The 21,740-nt window shown below is 35.2% G+C and overlaps 2 protein-coding genes across 10 annotated transcripts in view; both read left to right on the top strand.

Annotated features, from left to right (window-relative positions):
• IPO11 (importin 11) overlaps positions 1–21,740 on the top strand; it is a 221,033-nt gene that overhangs the window by 153,101 nt on the left and 46,192 nt on the right. For 7 of the 9 annotated variants that reach the window (XR_013532297.1, XM_078365462.1, XM_002744924.5 and 4 more), the window contains one exon: positions 471–592. Coding sequence is in view for 8 of the 9 variants with exons in the window: in XM_078365462.1 (XP_078221588.1) it covers positions 471–592 (122 nt within the window). In the remaining variant the exon portion in view is untranslated. Of the gene's footprint in view, positions 1–470; positions 593–18,346; positions 19,336–21,740 lie in introns of those variants that run through there. The other 2 variants (XM_078365464.1, XM_078365463.1) reach the window with 1 other exon arrangement.
• Positions 16,709–19,335, top strand: LRRC70 (leucine rich repeat containing 70). Its single transcript, XM_078365466.1, has 2 exons — positions 16,709–16,848; positions 17,294–19,335. The coding sequence occupies exon 2, from the start codon at positions 17,332–17,334 to the stop codon at positions 19,198–19,200; it is 1,869 nt and encodes a 622-aa protein (XP_078221592.1). The 5' UTR covers positions 16,709–16,848; positions 17,294–17,331; the 3' UTR covers positions 19,201–19,335.

Below are 21,740 nucleotides of genomic sequence, written 5' to 3'. Positions count from 1 at the left end.
TGTCTTAGGAAATCATTTTTCTTTGGAAACTCTGCAGTTTGAGTTTGCAACTTGTCCTCTCCTCTGAGAGTGGCAGCAAATTAGTCTAGCAAATTAGAGAACATTGAAAAATAATAATCCAATTGAATAAACTATAATCTAAGTACAAGTTGACAGTTTTGAAAAATGCATTTTTTTTTATTGTGCCAGATTGGCAGTGATTTATTAAATATTACTAAAATCACTCATTGGCTATATACATGTTTTGAATAAGTCTTTTTAATGCCCAGGATTAATTCGAGTCAGTTTCTGGTTTTGTTCGAATTGTCCATTTCCAGCTCGTGACTTAGCCCCAGTTCAAGTATTCCAGTTATGTGGTTTACTGTAATTGAATTTTAACCATGACTTTGGAGGTTTTATCTTTTAAAAGTACTTATCCACAAGTAAAATGTATTTTAGGTATTTTCAGATGCCTCTTCCTCTTCTTTTAGATGGACCAGCTTTTGGGAAATATGATTGAAATGTGGGTTGATCGAATGGACAACATTACCCAGCCCGAAAGAAGAAAACTTTCAGCTTTGGCTTTGCTTTCTCTTCTGCCATCTGATAATAGGTAAGGAAATGTTTCTTAAAATTTGTTTCTTTCAAGCATCAAAACGGAAACACTATTTTTGGCCATCAGTATTGCTGTGTGTTGCTGGGCAGTGGTACTTTTCTGTATATGGATGTGAATATTGTTAGTTGATAATGATGTGGTAAGTGTTGGTCCAGGTCTAGAAAGCAGTGAGTGGGATAAGTACTCTTGGATGGTGGAGGCTGTGGTTTATTTTGGTCGTATTCATTTTACAAGTTTATTTCATTCTTGTCTGAATTTCCATGTTTTATAATAACTATATTAGACTAATCTTCAGCCCTCTTTTTTACATAGACATTAAATATCTAACATTTTAAACTCAATAGCACTTCATAAATATGTTGTAAAGTATGATAATTCAAGAGTAGTGTTAGTTTTGTTTTCTTTTTATTTTGAATTATTTCTAAGGAACTTTTGTTTTTCTCTCCTAAAAATTCTCACTTCCAAAAAGCAAATACAAAATGCTTTCATTTGGCCATTTAAAGAAGAATATGTTTGTTTGTTTTAATTCCTATTTTGTGGAGTTTGGCATGAAATACTTTTAAAAATAAACTTTGACAGTCAGTACTTAGTTCTCCTTCACACTGTAGATTTTTAAAAGTGGTGGCAGGTATATAAGTAACACAGAGCTTGATTGGTCAATCTTCCTCATTACATTTTCTGGACAACTGCAAATGGATGCGGTATGGGACATTGCTTATACTTTTGACTTAGTCAGCTTGATTGAGCTTTGTATCAGTGCATACACGTGGAGTCCCCTTCTTTTTCATAGCAAGGTTATAGATTTTTTTTAGTGCATGGTCAGCACATTTCTTGAAACCCACTTCATGAATGCATTTATGAATGTTGGTGGTATAGTCTCAGGTCACCACCTTGTTGATGGCATAACAGCTTTTCTTGCTGCCCTTCTGTATCAAAGCCATTCTGCTGGGCCACTGTGGTTTTTTTTTTTTTTTTTTTTACTTTTAATTCTAAAGCCTTAAAAGCAGGCCTCAGGGCTTTATGTTGTATGAAAAGAATAATGATACTACATTAGATCTTTATGTCTTAGGGCAGTGGTCCCCAGCCTTTTTGGCAATAGGGAGTGGTTTTGTGGAAGACAGTTTTTCTATGGACTGGGGAGGCAGAATGAAACTATTCCACCTCAGATCATCAGGCATTAGATTCTCATAAGGAGCATGCAACCTAGATCCCTCGCATGTACTGTTCACAATAAGGTTACTGCTCCTATGAGAATCTAATGCCACCACTGATCAGACAGGAGGCAGAGCTCGGGCGATAATGCTTGCTTACCCTCTGCTAACTTCCTGCTATGCAGCCTGGTTCCTAATAGACCATGGACTGATGGGTACCAGTCTGTGACCCAGGGGTTGGGGAGCACCATCTTAGGGAATTTTTAGAGCATATTTATTGTAGTGATAGGTTAGTGACATAAGTCCAGTTTTAGAAATCCTTATTTGTTCTTTATGTGTTATTTACTTCTACTGTGGTAATTTGTATTAAGGACATATGTAATTTGTATTAAGGACAAAATTATTTTGTCTCAACATCATAACAGTAGATAATACTTACCAAATGCCATATACTTTCCTAACTGCTTTATGTTGATATTTAATTCTTAAAACAGCCCCATGAGGTATAGACATGATTATCCCTTCTTACGTAGCAAACAATTACGTAAAAATGTTGAGTAACATTTCTAAGGTAGGAGATCTGGCATTTGGCATGGTATAAGTCAATTTGAACCTGAGCTGCTTAACACCAGGAATGCCTCTTTTAACCACCAGGTGATATTGCTTCTTCCCAGATGGACACACACAAGATGAACAGATTTCCTCACTAGGAAATGGTGTGGCATCTTATTTATTTTTGAAAGACAAATTTACCTACATTTTAGCTGATTAGTCTTTCTTTCTCTCAGTGGAAAAACAGTGACTTGAGAATTATTCAGGCTTTTAATATTGAAATGTTAAAGAATGTAGTCCTTGGTAGTAGTCAGCACTCTAAATGTTGGTTAGATAAATTAATGAATGGAAAGAAATTAGTTAATAAAGCATGTTAGAGTTTTCTCCAATATGAAGTTCTGAGATTATTGAAAGAAAGCTAGAAATGGTGGGGGTTAAGTGTAGGAAGATACCTGATTGTATCAGAAACATTTGTTTTACGTTTTTAATGAGAATACTGTTTGCTTCAACATATAATGTTATATAAGTGTGTGGTTGTTCAAAACCATTTTTGACATATAAGTTGTGGAAATTTAATGTATGCTGAGTATCCTTTATCCAAAATATTTTTTTCAGATTTTGGATTTTTGGGATTTTGAAATATTTGCATATGGATAACAAGATATTTTGGAGTTAGGACTCAAGTCTAAATGTGAAATTTATATTTCATATACTCCTTATACATATAGTCTGAAGATAATTTTATATAATATTTTAAATAATTTTCTATATGAAACAAAGTACTTGTGTGAAATTTTCCACTTGTAGCATTATCGTGGCATTAAAAAAAAATCTCATATTTGTGCCATTTCAGATTTCAGATTTTTGGATTAGGGATGCTCAGTCTATAGTTGTCATCTATAACAAAAATTAGCACTTAGACTGGGACTTAAGTCAACTTACATAAATTAAGGGATAGGTCGTAAGACTTGAAATTCTCTTAAACATTGGAATTTTAAATTTACAAGTTGTGATGTAGCGTTGTGATAGAAGATCATATATTATTTTTGTTTCTAAAATGAGATACAAATCTTATGGGCATTAGCAAACTCATGTCATTTTTAAGGGTACTAAAAGTCTTGAATAATGTGGTTGTAGAATTTTAAAAAATAATGATTTCACTTCATAATATCCGTAATAGACTAGTGATGAAACATTGATATAGAAAATCTGTGTCAACCTGTAACAATCTGATAAAAACCACCTTTATTGCACTAGAAATTTTCCACATAGTAATTGACTTATGACTTAGGAAAATTTATAGTCACATGCTCTTGTGGAATGTGCTGATATTCAGGTCAGCAGTTTTATTGTTTCCTGTTTGTAACCTTTCTTCCAGTTAACTACATAGCTGTTGGAGTTTGGGGATATTTTTTCCCTTCTGCATTCCCAATGATGATTTCTTATTTTCTACATAATAGTAATTTCCTATTCTTGTGTTTCTTTTAGATTTTGCAGCATACCATTTTCTTTTTCCAAAATAAAGCATGTCTAAACGTGTGATGTTGATGATTTTGAAAGTCAGGCTAAATTGGGAAGTGTTTTAGCCTCCTTTTATTATGATGGCATTTGGGTCCAGATGATTATTTTTTGGGGAGAGTGTCCTGCATGTCCTGCACATTGTAGGATGTTTAGCATCGTCCCTGGCCACTACCGACTGGATGCTGATAGTACTGCCCCCTTCCTCCCACACCTTCAAGTCACAACAGTTGAAACTGTCATCAGATATTGTCATTAGATATCCCTGAGGACAAATGGTTGAACTCTCTTTTACTCTAATCCACTACTTTTGGTTTAGAAATTTGGTGAAGCCTATAGACTTTAGGTTCACACTCAAATCACAGGGCCACCAGTCACTTGCTAATGACCGTGGTCAAGTTACTTAACTCCCCTGTGCCTGTTTCCTTGTTCTTAAAATGGGAGTAGTAATAGTATCTTTCCAGTGAGGTTATTGTAGGGATTACGATCGAGTTTACATATGTAAGGTCAAACTGTGTGCATAGATGGAGTTGCTGTCCTTATTTCATCCCCTTCTTTTTCCCATCCATTTAATGCAGTACCTAATTCTAAAAGATGATTTAAATGGGAAAGATACATTTTTGCATCTGAAATACATAGTAAATTTTGTATTAAGAAAATGGACCTAAAGAAGTAACCAAATTCAGGCCAGCACAGTGGGCTCACACCTGTAATCCCAGCACTTTTGGAGGCTGAGGCTGGCAGATCATTTGAGGTCCAGACTTGGAGACCTGCCTAGGCCAACATGTTGAAACTCTATCTCTACTAAAAATACAGAAATTAGCCAGGTGTGGTGGCACACACTTGTAATTCTAGCTACTCAGGAGGCTGAGGGACTTGAGAATTCCCAGGGTTCTCAGGCAAAGGCCTTTGATCACTTTCCTCTCCCCTCATATGGAAGGAGTTTCTCTTTGTGCTGTACTGTTTGGAGTTAGACCTAGGACTGTGATTTATTTTGGACAGTGGGAAAGAGAGGGGGCTGCTGGTAGTAGCTTCCAAGGCAAAGCTGTCTGCATACTCTCTTCTCTCTCTCCCCCAAAAGCACAGCTTCTCTCTCTGCCCTGTGCTGCCTGGGGTTGGTGTAGGAATGGTGTAGGCAATGAGAGACTCTTCTTTCTGCTCCTTTCAGTGTGCCCCTTCTTATTTACCAGGTACTATGATCTCTCACCTGGTTTCTTTAGCTCTTGTGAAGGTATTTTCTTATTTGGATAATTCTGAAAATTATTCTGCAAATTGATGCTCCAGTGGAGTAATGCAAGGAAATGGTCATTGGAGGGTTCTGTTTTTCCATATTGCTCTGCCTCTTCTCTGAGTAGTTGCTCTTATTGTTGATGTTTTTATTCAAAATACAATCTGAACTGATTTCTAACTTAGTTCATATTATCTGATTATATTGTAATTTGTGGAAAAGGTCAGTGAAGTAACAAGGGGAGAGTTCTTTACAATTTTTATTTTGCCAGAGTTGACCATAAAAGGAACAGTCTTCATTGGGTATATTGAATGGTGACTGATTCCCTTTCTTGCATTGTTATGTAAGGAAAATAGAGACATGAATAAGATTACTTTGAAGTTTCAGGACCTCAGATGCTGAAATTCTGCTCCCTAACCACTCTTTGAATATATGGTTTACAAAGGGGCTATATATCCTTAGAAGTTCAAAAGAATAATTTTTACATTATGCATGTTTTCCTTTTTTGTATATAATCTAATGCAATTTATAGTTATTATTGGTTCTGATTGTTTCAGTTCTACTGGGACAAAAAAACTCTTCGATGCAGCTTTTAATGTTTTTGTTTTTGGTATAAGCTATGCATATGTATCTTTGGCTTTTGTGAGTTTGGCGACTGGTTTTCCAGCATAATTTGAGTAAGGTATCTATTTTTGAATTGGCCAATAATTATAAGCTGAATTTTATTAGCTTTAATCCAGCAGAAGCTGTAGGGTGTAGACAAGTGTTAGAAAGAACAGTTGATACTACAACTGGATGCTCACTCCTTTCATCTGTATACAAAGCAGTTTCATTGAGAAAGAAGGTAAATGATTAATTCCTTGGCTTGCTGACTTTTAATTGGAAGGTTATAATCATTTATAAAACTTTTTTTAAGCTTCTGAAAGTTCTTTGAAAACCAGATATTCCCCTCCTCACACTTCCCCCTCTCCCAAAGTGCCACACTTTTTGAAGTTATTTCTATCTTCCTACATTAGGATTTGAATGGGAATGGTCTATTTTGGTTTTCATTTTTAATACAAATTTACTTTCCTCTTGAAACATACATTAGAATTAAAATTCTCACTTCTTGCTCTTCTGATATCAACCTTAAGACACTAACTAATACAACAGCAATGTTTTAAAGATGCTGTTATGTACTAGGTCACCATGCTGTGTACTGAGGACACATTGTATTTCACCTTTAGGATAGATTATTGTTTATTGTACTCTAACATCTTAGAAGAACAATTTGTGTCTTCTATCTTCTATCCTGACTGCTTAGGAAAGTTTCTGAATGCTTGTGAATTTGGGACTACCTTCTCAATGCTTTCCTCATATCTAGGAACAGTGCCCCGTCTGCAAATTAGATAAAGGCTTCTGGCAAACTGTTTTCATATGTAACAGTCATATTATAGACACTGGGTGCCCTTAACTAATCACTGACCATTGTATGAGAAGCTTCTTTCAAACATATCACCAGAGAAAACTACACTATGATCAAATGAGATTATTTTGATGTTTCAGGACCTCAAACTGCTTTACAGTGAGAATAAGAGATGTTTATCAGTGAGAATGCTGTATTGGGTCCAGATCCTCAAAGTAGTTGAAATGATACAGAAAAGTAATTGCACACAGAGTAGCTAGCTCCAACAAGGATAACAATAGAAAAAGTACTCAGGAGGAAAATGATGAGAGTCTCCTGAGCTTTCCAGTTTTTCCCCATGTAGATGATGCATGTGTTTGTCACAAGTGGTTCCTTTATAGCCTGAGGAACATCTTTTTTTGTTTATTTATTTATTTATTTTGGAGATTCTTTTCCTTGAGTTTCTGCCTTCATTCTATCCAGAGTCTCAGAGAGAAAAAAACACATTACGATGGAGAGATAAGCTAAATTTAGTTTCAGATGCATGTTCTGCCTGGTGTTCATGTGACATTGAACCACTTTTCTCTCATTCTGTTTTCTCATGTTTCAAATGGAAGCAGTGATAACAGCTAGCACCTAGGGCTTATGATGATGACTTGGAGAATGTATATATAATGCCTTCTAAAATGCTTAACGAATATGACCACTCAGTAAATAATTGTTTCTACTATTAATCATTTTGACTAACTGTGTGATGGTACCAGCTTATTCAGCAGGTACAAAGCTTTCTTTGGAAGCTTTCCCACATTCATCTAGTTTATGTGTGAAGAAGGTGATAAGAAAAAGTAAATAATAACTAATAGAGCACATAATTTGTGATAGCTTTTATACAATTTGTTTTTCATACACATTTCAGTGGATTCTTCCAGCAGCCCTAGGGGGATGGACATTATTAACCTTTTTTTTTTGAAACAGTCTCGCTCTGTCATCCAGGCTGGAGTGCAGTGACACAATCTCAGCTCACTACACTCCGCCTCCCGGGTTCAAGTTACTCTCCTGCGTCAGCGTCCCCAGTAGGTGGGATCACAGGCGCATACCACCACGTCTGGCTAATTTTTGTTTTTTTTAATAGGGAGAAGGATTCACCATGTTGGCCAGGCTGGTCTTGAATTCCTGATCTCAAGTGATCCACCCACCACACCATCCCAAAATGCTGGGATTACAGGCATGAGCCATTGCGTCTGGCCTTATTAAACCTTTAAATGTGTAATCAAGACTAGTGAAGCCTAATTACCCACCTAAAGTCAACTACCAAACTGAAATTCAAATCCAGTCCATCTTACTCTTAATGTCTATGCTGCCAGGCTATTGAGTACCTCGAGTAATGATATTTTGTCTAATTTTACTATTCCACAATCTTATTTTACTATTTCTGAGTCATTTTTATTAGTCTGATCAAAAAATGAGTTCATAATCCTAGATAATTTCATTATTAAATAAGGTACTTCTTCCAACCACTTAAAACAACATATCTTGTTTTATTTAAGTTGTTTATAAAAGGGACAATAAATTATTCTTTCTGTCTTCTCTCTAGAAATCAAGTGCATTTATTAAGAAAGTATTTATTGGCCGGGCGCGGTGGCTCACGCCTATAATCCCAGCACTTTGGGAGGCCGAGGCGGGTGGATCACGAGGTCAAGAGATAGAGACCATCCTGGTCAACAAGGTGAAACCCTGTCTCTACTAAAAATACAAAAATTAGCTGGGCATGGTGGTGCATGCCTGTAGTCCCAGCTACTCGGGAGGCTGAGTCAGGAGAATTGCTTGAACCCAGAAGGTGGAGGTTATGGTGAGCCGTGATTGTGCCATTGCACTCCAGCCTGGGTAACAACAGCGAAACTCCATTTCAAAAAAAAAAAAAAAAAGAAAGTATATATTGAGGTTCTCCACTATGTTATAGATACTTATCTGGAAGAGATGACATAGAAAATACATTGGAAGTATTATTTGGTGTTTACAACTCTAAAATTCTAGTGGTAGCTTAGTCACAGGGCACAGTACCTTTAAATTATAATAATCTTGATTTTATAGTACACAATAATTTTTTTTATTGTTGTTTATTTGTTAATTTTTTGAGACAGGTTCTCACTCTATCATTCAGGATGGAGTATGGTGGCCTAGTCATGGCTTACTGCAGCCTCGACTTCCCAGGTTCAGGTGATTCCTTCACCTCAGCTTCCCCAGCAGCTGGGACTACAAGTGCGCACCACCATACCCAACTAATTGTTTATATTTTTTGTAAAGATGGGGTTTCACCATGTTGCCCAGGTTCACCTTGAACTCCTAGGTTCAAGTTATCCTCCTACCTCAACCTCCCAAAGTGCTGGTATTACAGGTGTATGCCACAGTGCTGGGGTTTTCACATTCTTCCATAGTTATGAAGTTTGGTCACTGCTCATAGTTAATTTTTTAAGTTTCATTTTCTCAAGTTCCATTTGTTAAGAAAAACCTCCTATTATAAATTATATAAGAACGTCTCAGCCCAAAATCTTTTTAAACTGATAAGTAACTTCAGCAAAGTCTCAGGAATCAAAATCATTGTGCAGAAATCACAAGCATTCCTAGACACCAATAACAGACCAACAGAGAGCCATATCATGAGTGAACTCCCATTCACAATTGCTACAAAGAGAATTAAATACCTAGGTATACAACTAACAAGGGATGTTAAGAACCTCTTCAAGGAGGACTACAAACTACTGCTCAAGGAGGTAAGAGAGGTCATAAACAAATGGAAAAACATTCCATGCTCACGGATAGGAAGAATCAATATCGTGAAAATGGCCATACTGCCCAAAGTAATTTATAGATTCACTGCTATCTATTGACTTTCTTGACAGAATTAGAAAAAAACTACTTTAAATTTCATGTGGAACCAAAAAAGAGCCTACATAGCCAAGACAATCCTAAGCAAAAAGAACAGAGCCATAGAAATCATGCTACCTGACTTCAAACTATACTACAAGGCTACAGTAACAAAAACATCATGGTACTGGTACCAAAACAGATATAGAGGTCAATGGAAGAGAACAGAGGCCTCAGAAATAACACCACACATCTACAACCATCTGATCTTCCACAAACCTGACAAAAACAAACAATGGGGAAAGGATTCCCTACTTAATAAATGGTGTTGGGAAAACTGACTAGCCATATGCAGAAAACTGAAACTGAACCCCTTCCTTACACCTTATACAAAAATAAACTCAAGATGGATCAAAGAGTTAAATGTAAGACCTAAAACCGTAAAAACCCTAGAAGAAAACCTAGGCAATACCATTCAGGACATAGGCATGGACAAAGACTACATGACCAAAACACCAAAAGCAATGGTAACAAAGGCCAAAATTGACAAGTAGGATCTAATTAAACTAAAGAGCTTCTGCACAGCAAAAGAAACTATCACCAGAGTGAACAGTCAACCTACAGAATGGGAGAAAATTTTTGCAATCTATCCATCTGACAAAGAGCTAATATCCAGAATCTACAAAGAACTTAAGCAAATTTACAGGAAAAAAACAGCCACATCAAAAAGTGGGTGAAGGACATGAACAGACACTTTTCAAAATGAGTCATTTATGCAGCCAACAAGCATGTGAAAAAAAATCTCATTATCACTGGTCATTAGAGAAATGCAAATCAAAACCACAGTGAGATACCATCTCATGCCAGTTAGAATGGTGGTCATTAAAAAATCAGGAAACAACAGATGCTGGAGAGGATGTGGAGAAATAGGAACACTTTTACACTGTTAGTGGGAGTGTAAATTAGCTCAACCATTGTGGAAGACAGTGTGGCAATTCCTCAAGGATCTAGAACTAGAAATACCATTTAACCCAGCAGTCGCATTACTGGGTATATACCCAAAGGATTATAAATCATTAGACTATAAAGACACATGCACACGTATGTTTATTGCAGCACTATTCACAATAGGAAAGACTTGGAGCCAGCCTAGATGCCCGTCAATGATAGACTGGCTAGAGAAAATGTTGCACAAATAGATGGAATACTATGCAGCCATAAAAAGGATGAGTTTATGTTCTTTGCAGGGACATGGATGAAGCTGGAAACCATCATTCTCAGCAAACTTAACACAAAAACAGAAAACCAAACACTGCATGTTCTTACTCATAAGTGAGAGTTGAACAACGAGAACATATGGGCACAGGGAAGGGAACATCACACACCAGGGACTGTTGTCAGTGGGGGATAGGGGAGGGATAGCATTAGGAGAAATACCTAATGTATTTGACAGGTTAATGGGTACAGCAAACCACCATGGCATGTGTATACCTATGTAACAAACCTGCATGTTCTGCACATGTACCCCAGAACTTAAAGGCTAATAAAAACACCAGAAAATTTTATATATGGAAATATGGTAGGATCTTCTGGGTATAAAGCTTTAGTTTTAATTTCTCTGTGTCTCATTTTTTTATCCATTATATGAGGGTAATCATAATACCTTACTTTATAGGGCTCCTGTGAGAATTAAAAAGAGGTTAATACTTGAAAAATGTTGAGAACACTCTCTCTGGGTTATAGAAGCACTCTATCAATAAAGACATCTATCCAGCAGTAGCAAAAGCAGTTAATCCTATCTTCTGTTTATCCTAATTTCTCTGCTTCACTAACCTTTCTGACTGTATACTCTTTTTTTAAGTTGTGAGTTGGATTTTATATTGGGAACTTTTCTGAATTACTGAGTAGCTATATTATACTACATAGTTGAAATATGTTTGATCTGTAAGCAGATCAGTGGATTATGAGCATTGGTTATTGGAGTGAAAAAGAGCTGCAAATGCTTCTTTAGTGGGTCAAAATAATGGAGATTAAATGGTAGAGGTTCTATCAAATCCAAACTGTAAGATGCTCGAAAGACTGGCCATGAAAAGCTTAGCAGTTTGGGTACCAAGAAACTGTTAGCCATATTCCAGTAACCAAACTAGGCATGATTCTGGAATTATTTTTCACATTGTGGTCGATTTGACTGGTCTAATGCCTGGCATAGATGGTATTGTGTGGAGCTTTGATGCCCCACCAGTAGTTTTATATATATATACACTGCTCAGCTGTATTGGGTAGTCTTCAGTACTCGTGGATTAACATTGAAAGTTCCCTTAGGGGTTATTTAGGTTACTCTTTACTTGGTAATAAACTTTCCTTCTACAGTATGATGGATGTTCATTCAGATTTCGTTTGGTTACTTGGCTAATAAAAAGTTTCTGCTCCTTAAGGCATCCATTTTATTGTAGGACTTTTTTCTAATTATATAGCTATTTGTTATGTAAGCATTATCTCCAAAATACAGTGGCTCCCAAATCTGTGCTTTTAACTCCATATGCTAGTTTCTATATTCAGTAAGTATAGTCTTCATTCACGTAACTGCATCCGTTTTATAATACTGTCTTTTGAGGGAAGAAAATAATTTCACAAAGGTTATTATATAGTTATTGGAAGTGACTCAACTCTCCTGGACTTACTACTCCCTCCATTCTTCTTCCTTTGTGTGTGTATGTGTTTAAAACTATAGGGATTTTAGGAATTGTGATAAACTGGAAATTGGTAATGTAAGTGTAAAATAAATAAGAACCATCAAAATTGAAGGGATTTGCAGGAAAGAGAAATGCTAATATAGTTCACATCTAAACCACAATCTGCTGATATTAGTCGGTCTCAGCAAAACCCAGAAGGTGGTGGAAAAGGTCAGAGGAGAGATAGTGTTCCAAAGGTTTCAGTGGGAGCCAGGGGAAAGAGGAGATACTTTGAATTATAATGCATCTCTCCTAGCTTTTTCTAAGTTGGAACAGCCCTTCTGTTTAATAGTTCTGCTTTCTGTGCTTTACAGTGTAAAACTATGCCAATATAAAACAAAGAAATTTATCCTGAAGCAGCAATGAGGATGGTACCTAAAATTGTTCATAGAAATAGAATATTGCTTCTCAAAATGACTGTGTAACAGGAACAGATATCAAGAAGTTAAAAATATTCTTCTAAAGTCTTGCTAGGGGGAATGATTAATAAATAATATTCCTTCAAAGTGTTCCAGTGTCAGTACAGTGTTTGTAAAGCCCCGAAGTCACAGGCATAGTTGAAATTTTATGCTTCTGATAAATACAGTTTATTTTTATTCTCACAGATTTGTAGTTAAAAATTTGTTGGTTGATTTTCTTGTTGACAATTAAGCAAACAGAGATATTCATAGTTTTGCCATAATGTAAGAGCACAATATTTGTTTGTTTTTATTTTAAAGCATACCTTAAAAACTTAGAAGTGCTGACATACCTTGGCAGTAATTCACAAGAACAAATTTTACATGGAAATTATAGCTACTGTCATGATCTTTTCATTTAGAAACTATTTCAAACTCAGAAAAACCCTGCAAGAACAGTAAAGGACACCCTTATAACCTTTACCCAGAATCACCTATTGTTAACTTTTGTCTCAGTGTGTTGTGTGATACACATTTTCTGTCAGATAACTAGATAGACGTTTTATATTCCGAACCATTTATGTGGAAGTTGCATTTGTCATGGTCTTTTTACTCGTCAGTACTTCAGTCTAGGACCAATTATTGCATTTAGTGTTAGTCTTTTTATAGTCTCTTTTACTCTGTAATGTCATTTTCTCAGTCTTTTCTTTTTCTTATAACATTTTTAAAGGGTCCACTCCTTTAATCTCTTTCTATCTCTCCAATTGTTTCTTTGTTTTTGTCTCCCATCCATCCTCCCCTCACCTTCCCCAACAGAATAGCCTGTTCCTCATTTGTGGTTTGTCTGGTATTTTCTTACAGTTTTATATATATATATATATGCATCTCCTGTTGGAATATTGTATGAGTGATGTGTGCCTCTTGGAATATCACAGGCAAAGTCACATGGTGCTCATCTGTTTCTCATTGATGATGTTAATGCTGGTCAAGGTGTTATCTGATTTCTCAACTTTGTATAGTTATACTATGTTTTTTTATCTTACAACTGATAAGAGGTCTATGTTGAGATAAAGTACTGACCCTCGTTAAAATTTCTCTCCTACATTGAGCAAAATGATAATTTTCAAATCATTTACTAGATTTCTTTTTCCAAGAGCACAAGTCCACTTTCTTTACTTTTCATTAGTTTAAATCCTAAGGGTTACAGCATTTATGTCCAATGGCCTTAGCGGACGGATCGCTTTGGAATTTGGCAAAAATCGAGCCAATGTTCCTGTGGGTCCAAGTTACCTTTCCCTAGATTACTCTGGTTTTGTTTGGTTTGCTGCCAGGAGTCACTGTGTTGTTCTTTGCTTTGTATACATAAGCACAACTATTGCCCGAATAGAATTCAGTTTCATCTCAGGCGTAAACACCTTCAGTTTTAAGAACATCTGTTTGCTCCTTTTGGTTCCAGAGACCCTGCCTATAGCCAGCAAAAATGGCCTTGGACCACAGCCTTCCAGACATACTTGCTTTTGGAAGTCATGCTTCAAGCAGGCCTCCACAGGCTTGATGATGGCAGAAAGAGCTGGATTATTTTTTAATTGCAAATCCCATTTCATTTTCATTCTCTTGACTTTAGGTCCATCAGTAACTTTGAAGATCCATAAAATCAGTGACTGCTGTTATTATAAGCCATTCTTTATATGTAAACTAATCTTGATTGGTTTATATGTAGATGCTATGTATCTAAATACATATAGGCTGGGTACAGTGGCTCACACCTGTAATCCCAGGTTGAGAGGAGGCCACGGTGGGAGGATTACTTGAGTCTACTAGTTCAAGACTAGCCTGAGCAAAATGGTAAGACCTCATCTCTACAAAAATAAGAAAAATTAGCCAGGTGTGGTGGCATACTGTACTCCCAGCTATTCAGGAGGCTGAGGCAAGAGGATCACTTTGAGCTGGCAGGTCGATGCTGTGGTGAGCTGTGTTCACACTGTTGCACTCCAGCCTAGCCAACGGAGCAAGACCATGTCTCAAAAGAATACATGCATACATACAGATGGTGTATATTTAAAAGATGCTAATGGAACAATTGTTCTGTTATTTATACATTCTTGTTTTTGTATAGGCAGAATCTGAATGGAAAAGAGAATAGTTCTGTATTGATACTAGAAGCATGAGATGATTTGAAGACAAAGGCACTGTAAAAGAAGGTTCAGCTACAAGAATGAGAGGAAAATTATGAGTCAATTTCCCTGAAAGAAATAGAAGGCTAATTTAAGAAGTTGAGTGTAGTGTTCAGTACTAGTTGTAATGAAGATTAGTAATTAGAATAGGGTAATGAAGAATCATTTTGATGTGTTATTACAGAACAAAATCACAATGTCACAATTCAGATGGGGGGAATTATTACATGTTGGAGATCATGTGGAGATTTTAGAAAACATGTTACAGGATTTAGAGCTCATGAGAATATACTACCTGCATTATATGAGTTGCTGTGAAGTAATAATACTCAGTCAAAGCACAGGGAAATGTACCTTGCAGTAAGTACACAGGGAAGTCAGAAGACTTGAATTCTCATCTAAAACCTGAGTAGCCAGTTTTGCCCACTAACTGGTGATATGATCATACTAAGCAAGAGAAGAGGTTTAAATTACCTTCTCACATCTACCTTTTTTGAGTTTTTGATTTCTGTGGCCTTCTCTAGTGTTGATCAGTTGTCTTTAAGAGCAGCAACTCCTAAATGAACAGAAAGACTAAACTTGGTTTTGCTAGAGATTGGATTTTTTTTTAACATTCAACCTGAGAGTTACAGTGTGATTTACTGTTTTTGGTGAAGCCAGTTTAGTTTTCACCAGTTTTTAGAATGTGAGAAATAAGATTATAAGTATTCTTGACTGTGTTGGCTATTTTTGCCATAGAGAACAAAATTAATACTCTGGTTATATTACTGTGTGGGTTTTTCCCTTTAAATTAATTTTTATTTCAAAGGATCCTTTTTCTGACTTTTTTCTAACTCCTTAAGTTATATTATGCAATTGAAAAATCCATGGGTACTTTGTATGTTATTGGAAGTGCTAAACGAAGTGGACCTGAGAAACCTAGCCCTACCTCAAGTTCATGTCATTTTTGTCGTTTTGTTTTCCAGTTTTTAATGCATAAAATAGTAACAAGAGCCAGCCATAAAGGATAATTGTAAGAATCATAAATCATTTTGATAAAGATCTGATATTCAGTATGCATTTCTAAATTTTCAGTCATAGATAGTGCTAGGTATTATTTCAAGTATCTAGTGTGGACATAATTATTATCTAAAGTAATTTATTGTCTTGATGTGAAGTAAAACTGCTTTAACATCAAAGGAAAGTTATATACAATTATATAACTTGATATTTTAGGAATATTATCAGGGTATTAGTAATATTAATAAAAGAATTAGAAAGCTTAAGCAACTAGCCTTTTGGAAAGTTAATGACTGAACAATATATTATATAAACAATTTATATTCAATTCTTTAAATTCTTTAAAAAAATTACATTAAAATTCCCCATTTTTGTTCTAAAAGATTCAAACTAATTCAGATATATATAGGGCAAAACATCCTCTTTCACTCTCCCCAACTTTTCTTGCAAAGATAACCTATGTCAGTAATTTGGTATGCAGCTTATTACCATCTTATAACCCAGTGCAACCAATTAGTGCCTTAATACTAATTAATACCTTACTACCAGTTAGTACCTTAACATGTTAAGTACTACTCGGTAGTTTTTGCAACCAAAAATATTTTGAAAATTTAAAAAAGAGCACTAGAGGATAGTATACCGTTTGTGTTCACCATTCTAAATTGTTTTTTTCTATTTTTATTAAAGGAATGAAGCGTAAAGTTGAAGTCTTTAATATGTATTTAAAACAATATAAATATTCAATTCATTATAAAGCTTACAAAAATTATCTTACTCTATATGCATCTTATTTCAACGAGTCTTTTCCATTTATTAGCTATGTTGTTGATAGCTAGAGTCTGTTATGTTTAGGTTCTGAATAACTAAGGTTTTCAGGTATTCTCTAAAAACTATTATTTTTAAATTATTGGAGAAGTTTCAATGTGTATATTAGGAAAACTCTAACTGCATTCTGAAAAAATAAGTTCCCAAGATTTCCGTTTAGCAATACTTTTGAAACACAGATAAAATTACTTCCTGTCTCTCAGCTTCCTGTATCCATGGCAACCTCTGTTTTACACATTGACTCTAAAGGAACCAATGTGAAGAGTGGTGTTTCCTGAGCAAACAGTGACTTTAAAAAAAAGGTGGTGGAGTGGAGGTCAGCAGTGCCACAGAACAAAATGAAGTTTAGAAATGTCGTTCTTCAGATTTAGAAAGAAAATCTTTACTGAATCAGCTGAGCTTTAATAATATGAATTTCCTGTTTTTGGTAAGATTATTTACTTAAGTATGAACTTATAGCTGACATGAAAAATAGTTTTGTGAAAAACTGTAATTTAGAGTTTAATTGTTCTGTAGTGAATTTGTATTTTTGTAAATTATAGTGTTTGATATTAGACTTTATGTTGTTAAAGAGACGTACTAAATTCATAGATTCTCATTCTTGCATCATTTGTCACCTATGTTGTAATCAATTGTAATTTTTAAGTTAAGTTAGCAAATGTTTCATTAATCTGAACTATCTTGTCAAATAGTGTGTTAATGGCCTGATCATGTTAATAATTCTAGAATGTATTCCATACTCATTTAATGCAATTATTTATGATATTATTATTGGCTGATCCTAATTAAAACAATACAGAAGTTACAGTATTATAAAAAGTATTCATTTGATGAAGTTTTGATGATTTAAGCTTTACCTTCTCTTTTTATAGCCAATTCTGATCTGAACAGAAAAACCAAGAACAGGGATATGTGTGGATTACAGTTTTCTCTGCTTTGCCTACGACTGTTTCTGCTTGTTACCTGTTATATTTTATTATTACTTCACAAAGAAATACTTGGATGTTCGTCTGTTTGTCAGCTCTGCACTGGGAGACAAATTAACTGCCGTAACTTAGGCCTTTCGAGTATTCCTCAGAATTTTCCTGAACGTACAGCTTTTCTGTATCTGACTGGAAATAATATATCTTATATAAATGAAAGTGAATTAACAGGACTTCATTCTCTTGTAGCATTGTATTTGGATAATTCTAACATTCTCTATGTATATCCAAAAGCCTTTGTTCAATTGAGGCATCTATATTTTCTATTTCTAAATAATAATTTTATCAAACGCTTAGATCCTGGAATATTTAAGGGACTGTTAAATCTTCGTAATTTATATTTACAGTCTAATCTGGTATCTTTTGTTCCAAGAGGAATATTTAATGATCTAGTTTCAGTTCAGTACTTAAATCTACAAAGGAATCGCCTCACTGTTCTTGGGAGTGGTACCTTTGTTGGTATGGTTGCTCTTCGGATACTTGACTTATCAAACAATAACATTTTGAGGATATCAGACTCAGGCTTTCAACATCTTGGAAACCTTGCTTGTTTGTATCTAGAAAGTAATACTTTAACAAAAGTACCATCAAATGCCTTTGATGTACTTAAAAGTCTTAGAAGACTTTCTTTGTCTCATAATCCCATTGAAGTAATACAGCCCTTTGCATTTAAAGGACTTGTCAACTTGGAATATCTCCTCCTGAAAAATTCAAGAATTAGAAATGTTACTAGGGATGGATTTAGTGGAATTAATAATCTTAAACATTTGATCTTAAGTCATAATGATTTAGAGAATTTAAATTCTGACACATTTAGTTTGTTAAAGAATTTAATTTACCTTAAGTTAGATAGAAACAGAATAATTAGCATTGATAATGATACATTTGAAAACATGGGAGCATCTTTGAAGATCCTTAATCTGTCATTTAATAATCTTACAGACTTGCATCCAAGGGTCCTTAAGCCATTGTCTTCATTGATTCATCTTCAGGCAAATTCTAATCCTTGGGAATGTAACTGCAAACTTGCGGGCCTTCGAGACTGGCTAACATCTTCAGCCATTACCCTAAACATCTATTGTCAGAATCCCCCATCCATGCGTGGCAGAGCATTACGTTATATTAACATTACAAATTGTGTTACGTCTTCAACAAATGTATCCACAGCTTGGGCTGTTGTAAAATCTCCTCACATTCGTCACAAGACTACTGCACTAATGATGGCCTGGCCTAAAGTAACCACCAGTGGCAATCCTCTGGAAAATACTGAAACTGAGAGCATTACTTTCTGGGAACAAAAATCTCCTTCACCTGCTGGTAGATTTTTTCAAGAGACTGCGTTTGGTAATCGATTAGAGACTACAGCAGTGTTGCCTGTGCAGATACAGCTTACTACTTCTGTTACCTTGAACTTGGAAAAAAACAGTGCTCTACCGATTGATGCTGCTTCAGTGTCAGGGAAAACATCTCTGATTTGTACACAAGAAATTGAGAAGTTGAATGAGGCTTTTGACATTTTGCTAGCTTTTTTCATCTTAGCTTGTGTTTTAATCATTTTTTTGATCTACAAAGTTGTTCAATTTAAACAAAAACTAAAGGCACTAGAAAACTCAAGGGAAAATAGACTTGAATACTACAGCTTTTATCAGTCAGCAAGGTATAATGTAACTGCCTCAATTTGTAACAGTAATCCAAATTTTCTAGAAAGTCCTGGCTTGGAGCAGATTCAACTTCATAAACAAATTGTTCCTGAAAATGAGGCACAGGTCATTCTTTTTGAACATTCTGCTTTGTAACTCAACTAAATACTGTCTATAAGAAACTTTGGTGCCATGGACATGATTAAAACTGAAACTTCTTTAATAGAAGTATATGCTTGGAAATACAATGAATTATATGAGGTTAGCATTATTAAAATATGTTTTTAATAATTTGTGAACAGTGTATTCATTCAGCAAATATTTTCTTTGATACGTACTAAGTAATAATAGCTAACATTTCTGTGTATCAAGCATTGTGCCAAATGTTTCACATATTCTATTTAATTTATGAATAGCCTTGAAAGATGGTATTAGCTATACTTTACAGATAAGGAATATTAGAGTTTAAGTAACTGTCCCAAATTTTCACAGCTTGTAACACTTTTTGAGCCTCTCTGACTAGAACTCATGCTTTCAGTTTCATGGTGTCTTGCTGTTTGGTGCCAGGATTGTAATATGAAAAAATAGATATGGTTCTTATTCTATGTAGATCTTGAAATTTAGAGGAGGAAATATGGTTACTGAACAGTATGATGATAAGTACTGTACTTAGAGATGCTACTGAGTATAACATGTGGAGGTGAGAGATGGTTTTATGAAAAAAAGTGACATCAAAACTGGATCATGAAGAATAAATAGAAATTAGCCCAGTGAAAAGAGCTAACACCGTGTCAGAGGGGTTAACAGAAGAGAAAATACTGCCTTTCAGGAACTAAAATTCAGTACAGCTGGAGTCATGAATGATGGTATGCGATTTAAAGCCTGAAACAGATCAGGTGATGAAAGCTTTGTAGTTACATGCTTTATTTTGATTGAAGGATTTTAAGCCATAGAATGAAATGATTAGATTTTCCCTTTAGAAAGTTCCCTCTTTCTGGAAGGAACAATAAAACTGGAGCCAGAATTAGTTGAGTAGGAATCTGAATTACTAATCCAGGGAAGAGATTCTAGAGGCCTGGGCCAGGATACTGGCAAAAAGGATAGTGGATCAGGAGATACTTTGAAAATAAAATCAACTGCCTTAGTGATTGGTTGAGGGGTGGCAAAGGAGGGAGAGGTCAAAGATGTTAGGTTTTTGGCTTCGGCAGTTTTGTGCTGTATTCACTAAGCTGAGGAAAGAAAAGGAGTGAGGCAAAATGATGAGTTCAGTTTTAGACAGATTTAATCTGAAGTTCTTATTAGATCTCCAACTGGAAATATATAGCATGCAGAAAATCAGGAAAGAGGTCTTATGGTAAAGGCCAATAATTCTTAAACTTTCATTTATCCAGTACACTGGAAGTGTATGATATACCCTTTACAGTAACAATAACCAATTGGGCCATGATTTTGGAAGATAGGTGGGTGGGGAAGAATAAGACCTTGTGGAAGTTGAGAGTCCCTAGGAGTTGTTAGTACCCTTGATTGAGAATCTTTAATGTAGATAGTAATTGAAGTCATGGAAGTAATGTAATGTTTTCTATTCATTAGCATGAATTTGTCCTTGTGTAGCCCTCTGCAGAATATTAGGCATTATAGTAAGTGACCATGCTCGTTGGTTTGTTAATAGTGACCTGAACCACAAATATGTATTTAAAATTTTTTCTTTAAGCATTATATCTTTCACGTTCATGTCCTTCCTTTTCCCCCAAATTTGTGTTTTTTAATTACTAAAAAATGCAATCCATATGAAATTAGCCTGGAACATGTTATCTGGGAGTATTTAAACCAAATGAAAATTTTCAAGTTTATATTGTGAAATGAAAATAATTATAATAAAATGCAATACTGTTTATTATACCATAGTACAGTGGTTCTCAAACTCAGAATCACCTGGTAGCCTTATAAAAACACAGTTTGCTGCCTCTGACTCCTTCTACCCCTCCCAGAGTTTTTTTCTTTTTTAAAAAATTATTATTGATAATATTTGTATATTTATGTGGTATGTGTGATGTTGTTACATGCATAGAATATGTAATGATCAGGTCTCAGGGTACTGGGGTATCACCTCAACTGTTTGTCATTTCTATGTGTTGGGAACATTTCAAGGCCTCTCCTCTAGCAATTTTGAAATATACAATATATTGTTAACTATAGCTATTCTACTTTGCTATTGAACATTAGAACTTATTCCTTTTATCTAACTATATTTTTGTACCCATTAGCCAACCTCTTTTCATCTCCTTCTCTGCATACACAACCAACCTTCCTAGCCTCTAGTATCTATCATTCTGTTCTCTACCTTTATGAGATCAACTTTTTGTTAGCTCCCAAATATGAGTAAGAACATGTCATAGTTGTCTTTTTGTGCCTGGCTTATTTCACTTAACATAATGACCTCTAGTTCCATCTTTGTTGCTGCAAATGACAGTACTTCTTTCTTTTTTATGGCCTAGTAATAGTCCACTGTGTACGTACACCACAGTTTTCTTTATCCATTTGTCAGTTGATGAGCACTTAGGTTGATTCCTGATCTTTGCTATTGTGAATAGTGCTGTAATAAACATGGGAGTGCACGTATCTGTACTGGTTTCTTTTCCTTTGGATAAATGCCCAGTAGTGGGATTGCTGGGTCAGATGATAGTTCTAATTTTAGT

This window comes from Callithrix jacchus, chromosome 2 (genome assembly GCF_049354715.1).
Source record: "Callithrix jacchus isolate 240 chromosome 2, calJac240_pri, whole genome shotgun sequence".
In the NCBI taxonomy this organism is placed as follows: domain Eukaryota; kingdom Metazoa; phylum Chordata; class Mammalia; order Primates; family Cebidae; genus Callithrix; species Callithrix jacchus.
The sequence above is the reverse complement of the archived record's forward strand: the minus strand, read 5'-3'. Positions and strand labels throughout refer to the sequence as shown.

Bases quoted from the DNA above. Each gene is read 5' to 3' on its own strand.
- LRRC70 (XM_078365466.1), top strand. From the start codon at position 17,332: ATGTGTGGATTACAGTTTTCTCTGCTTTGCCTACGACTGTTTCTGCTT.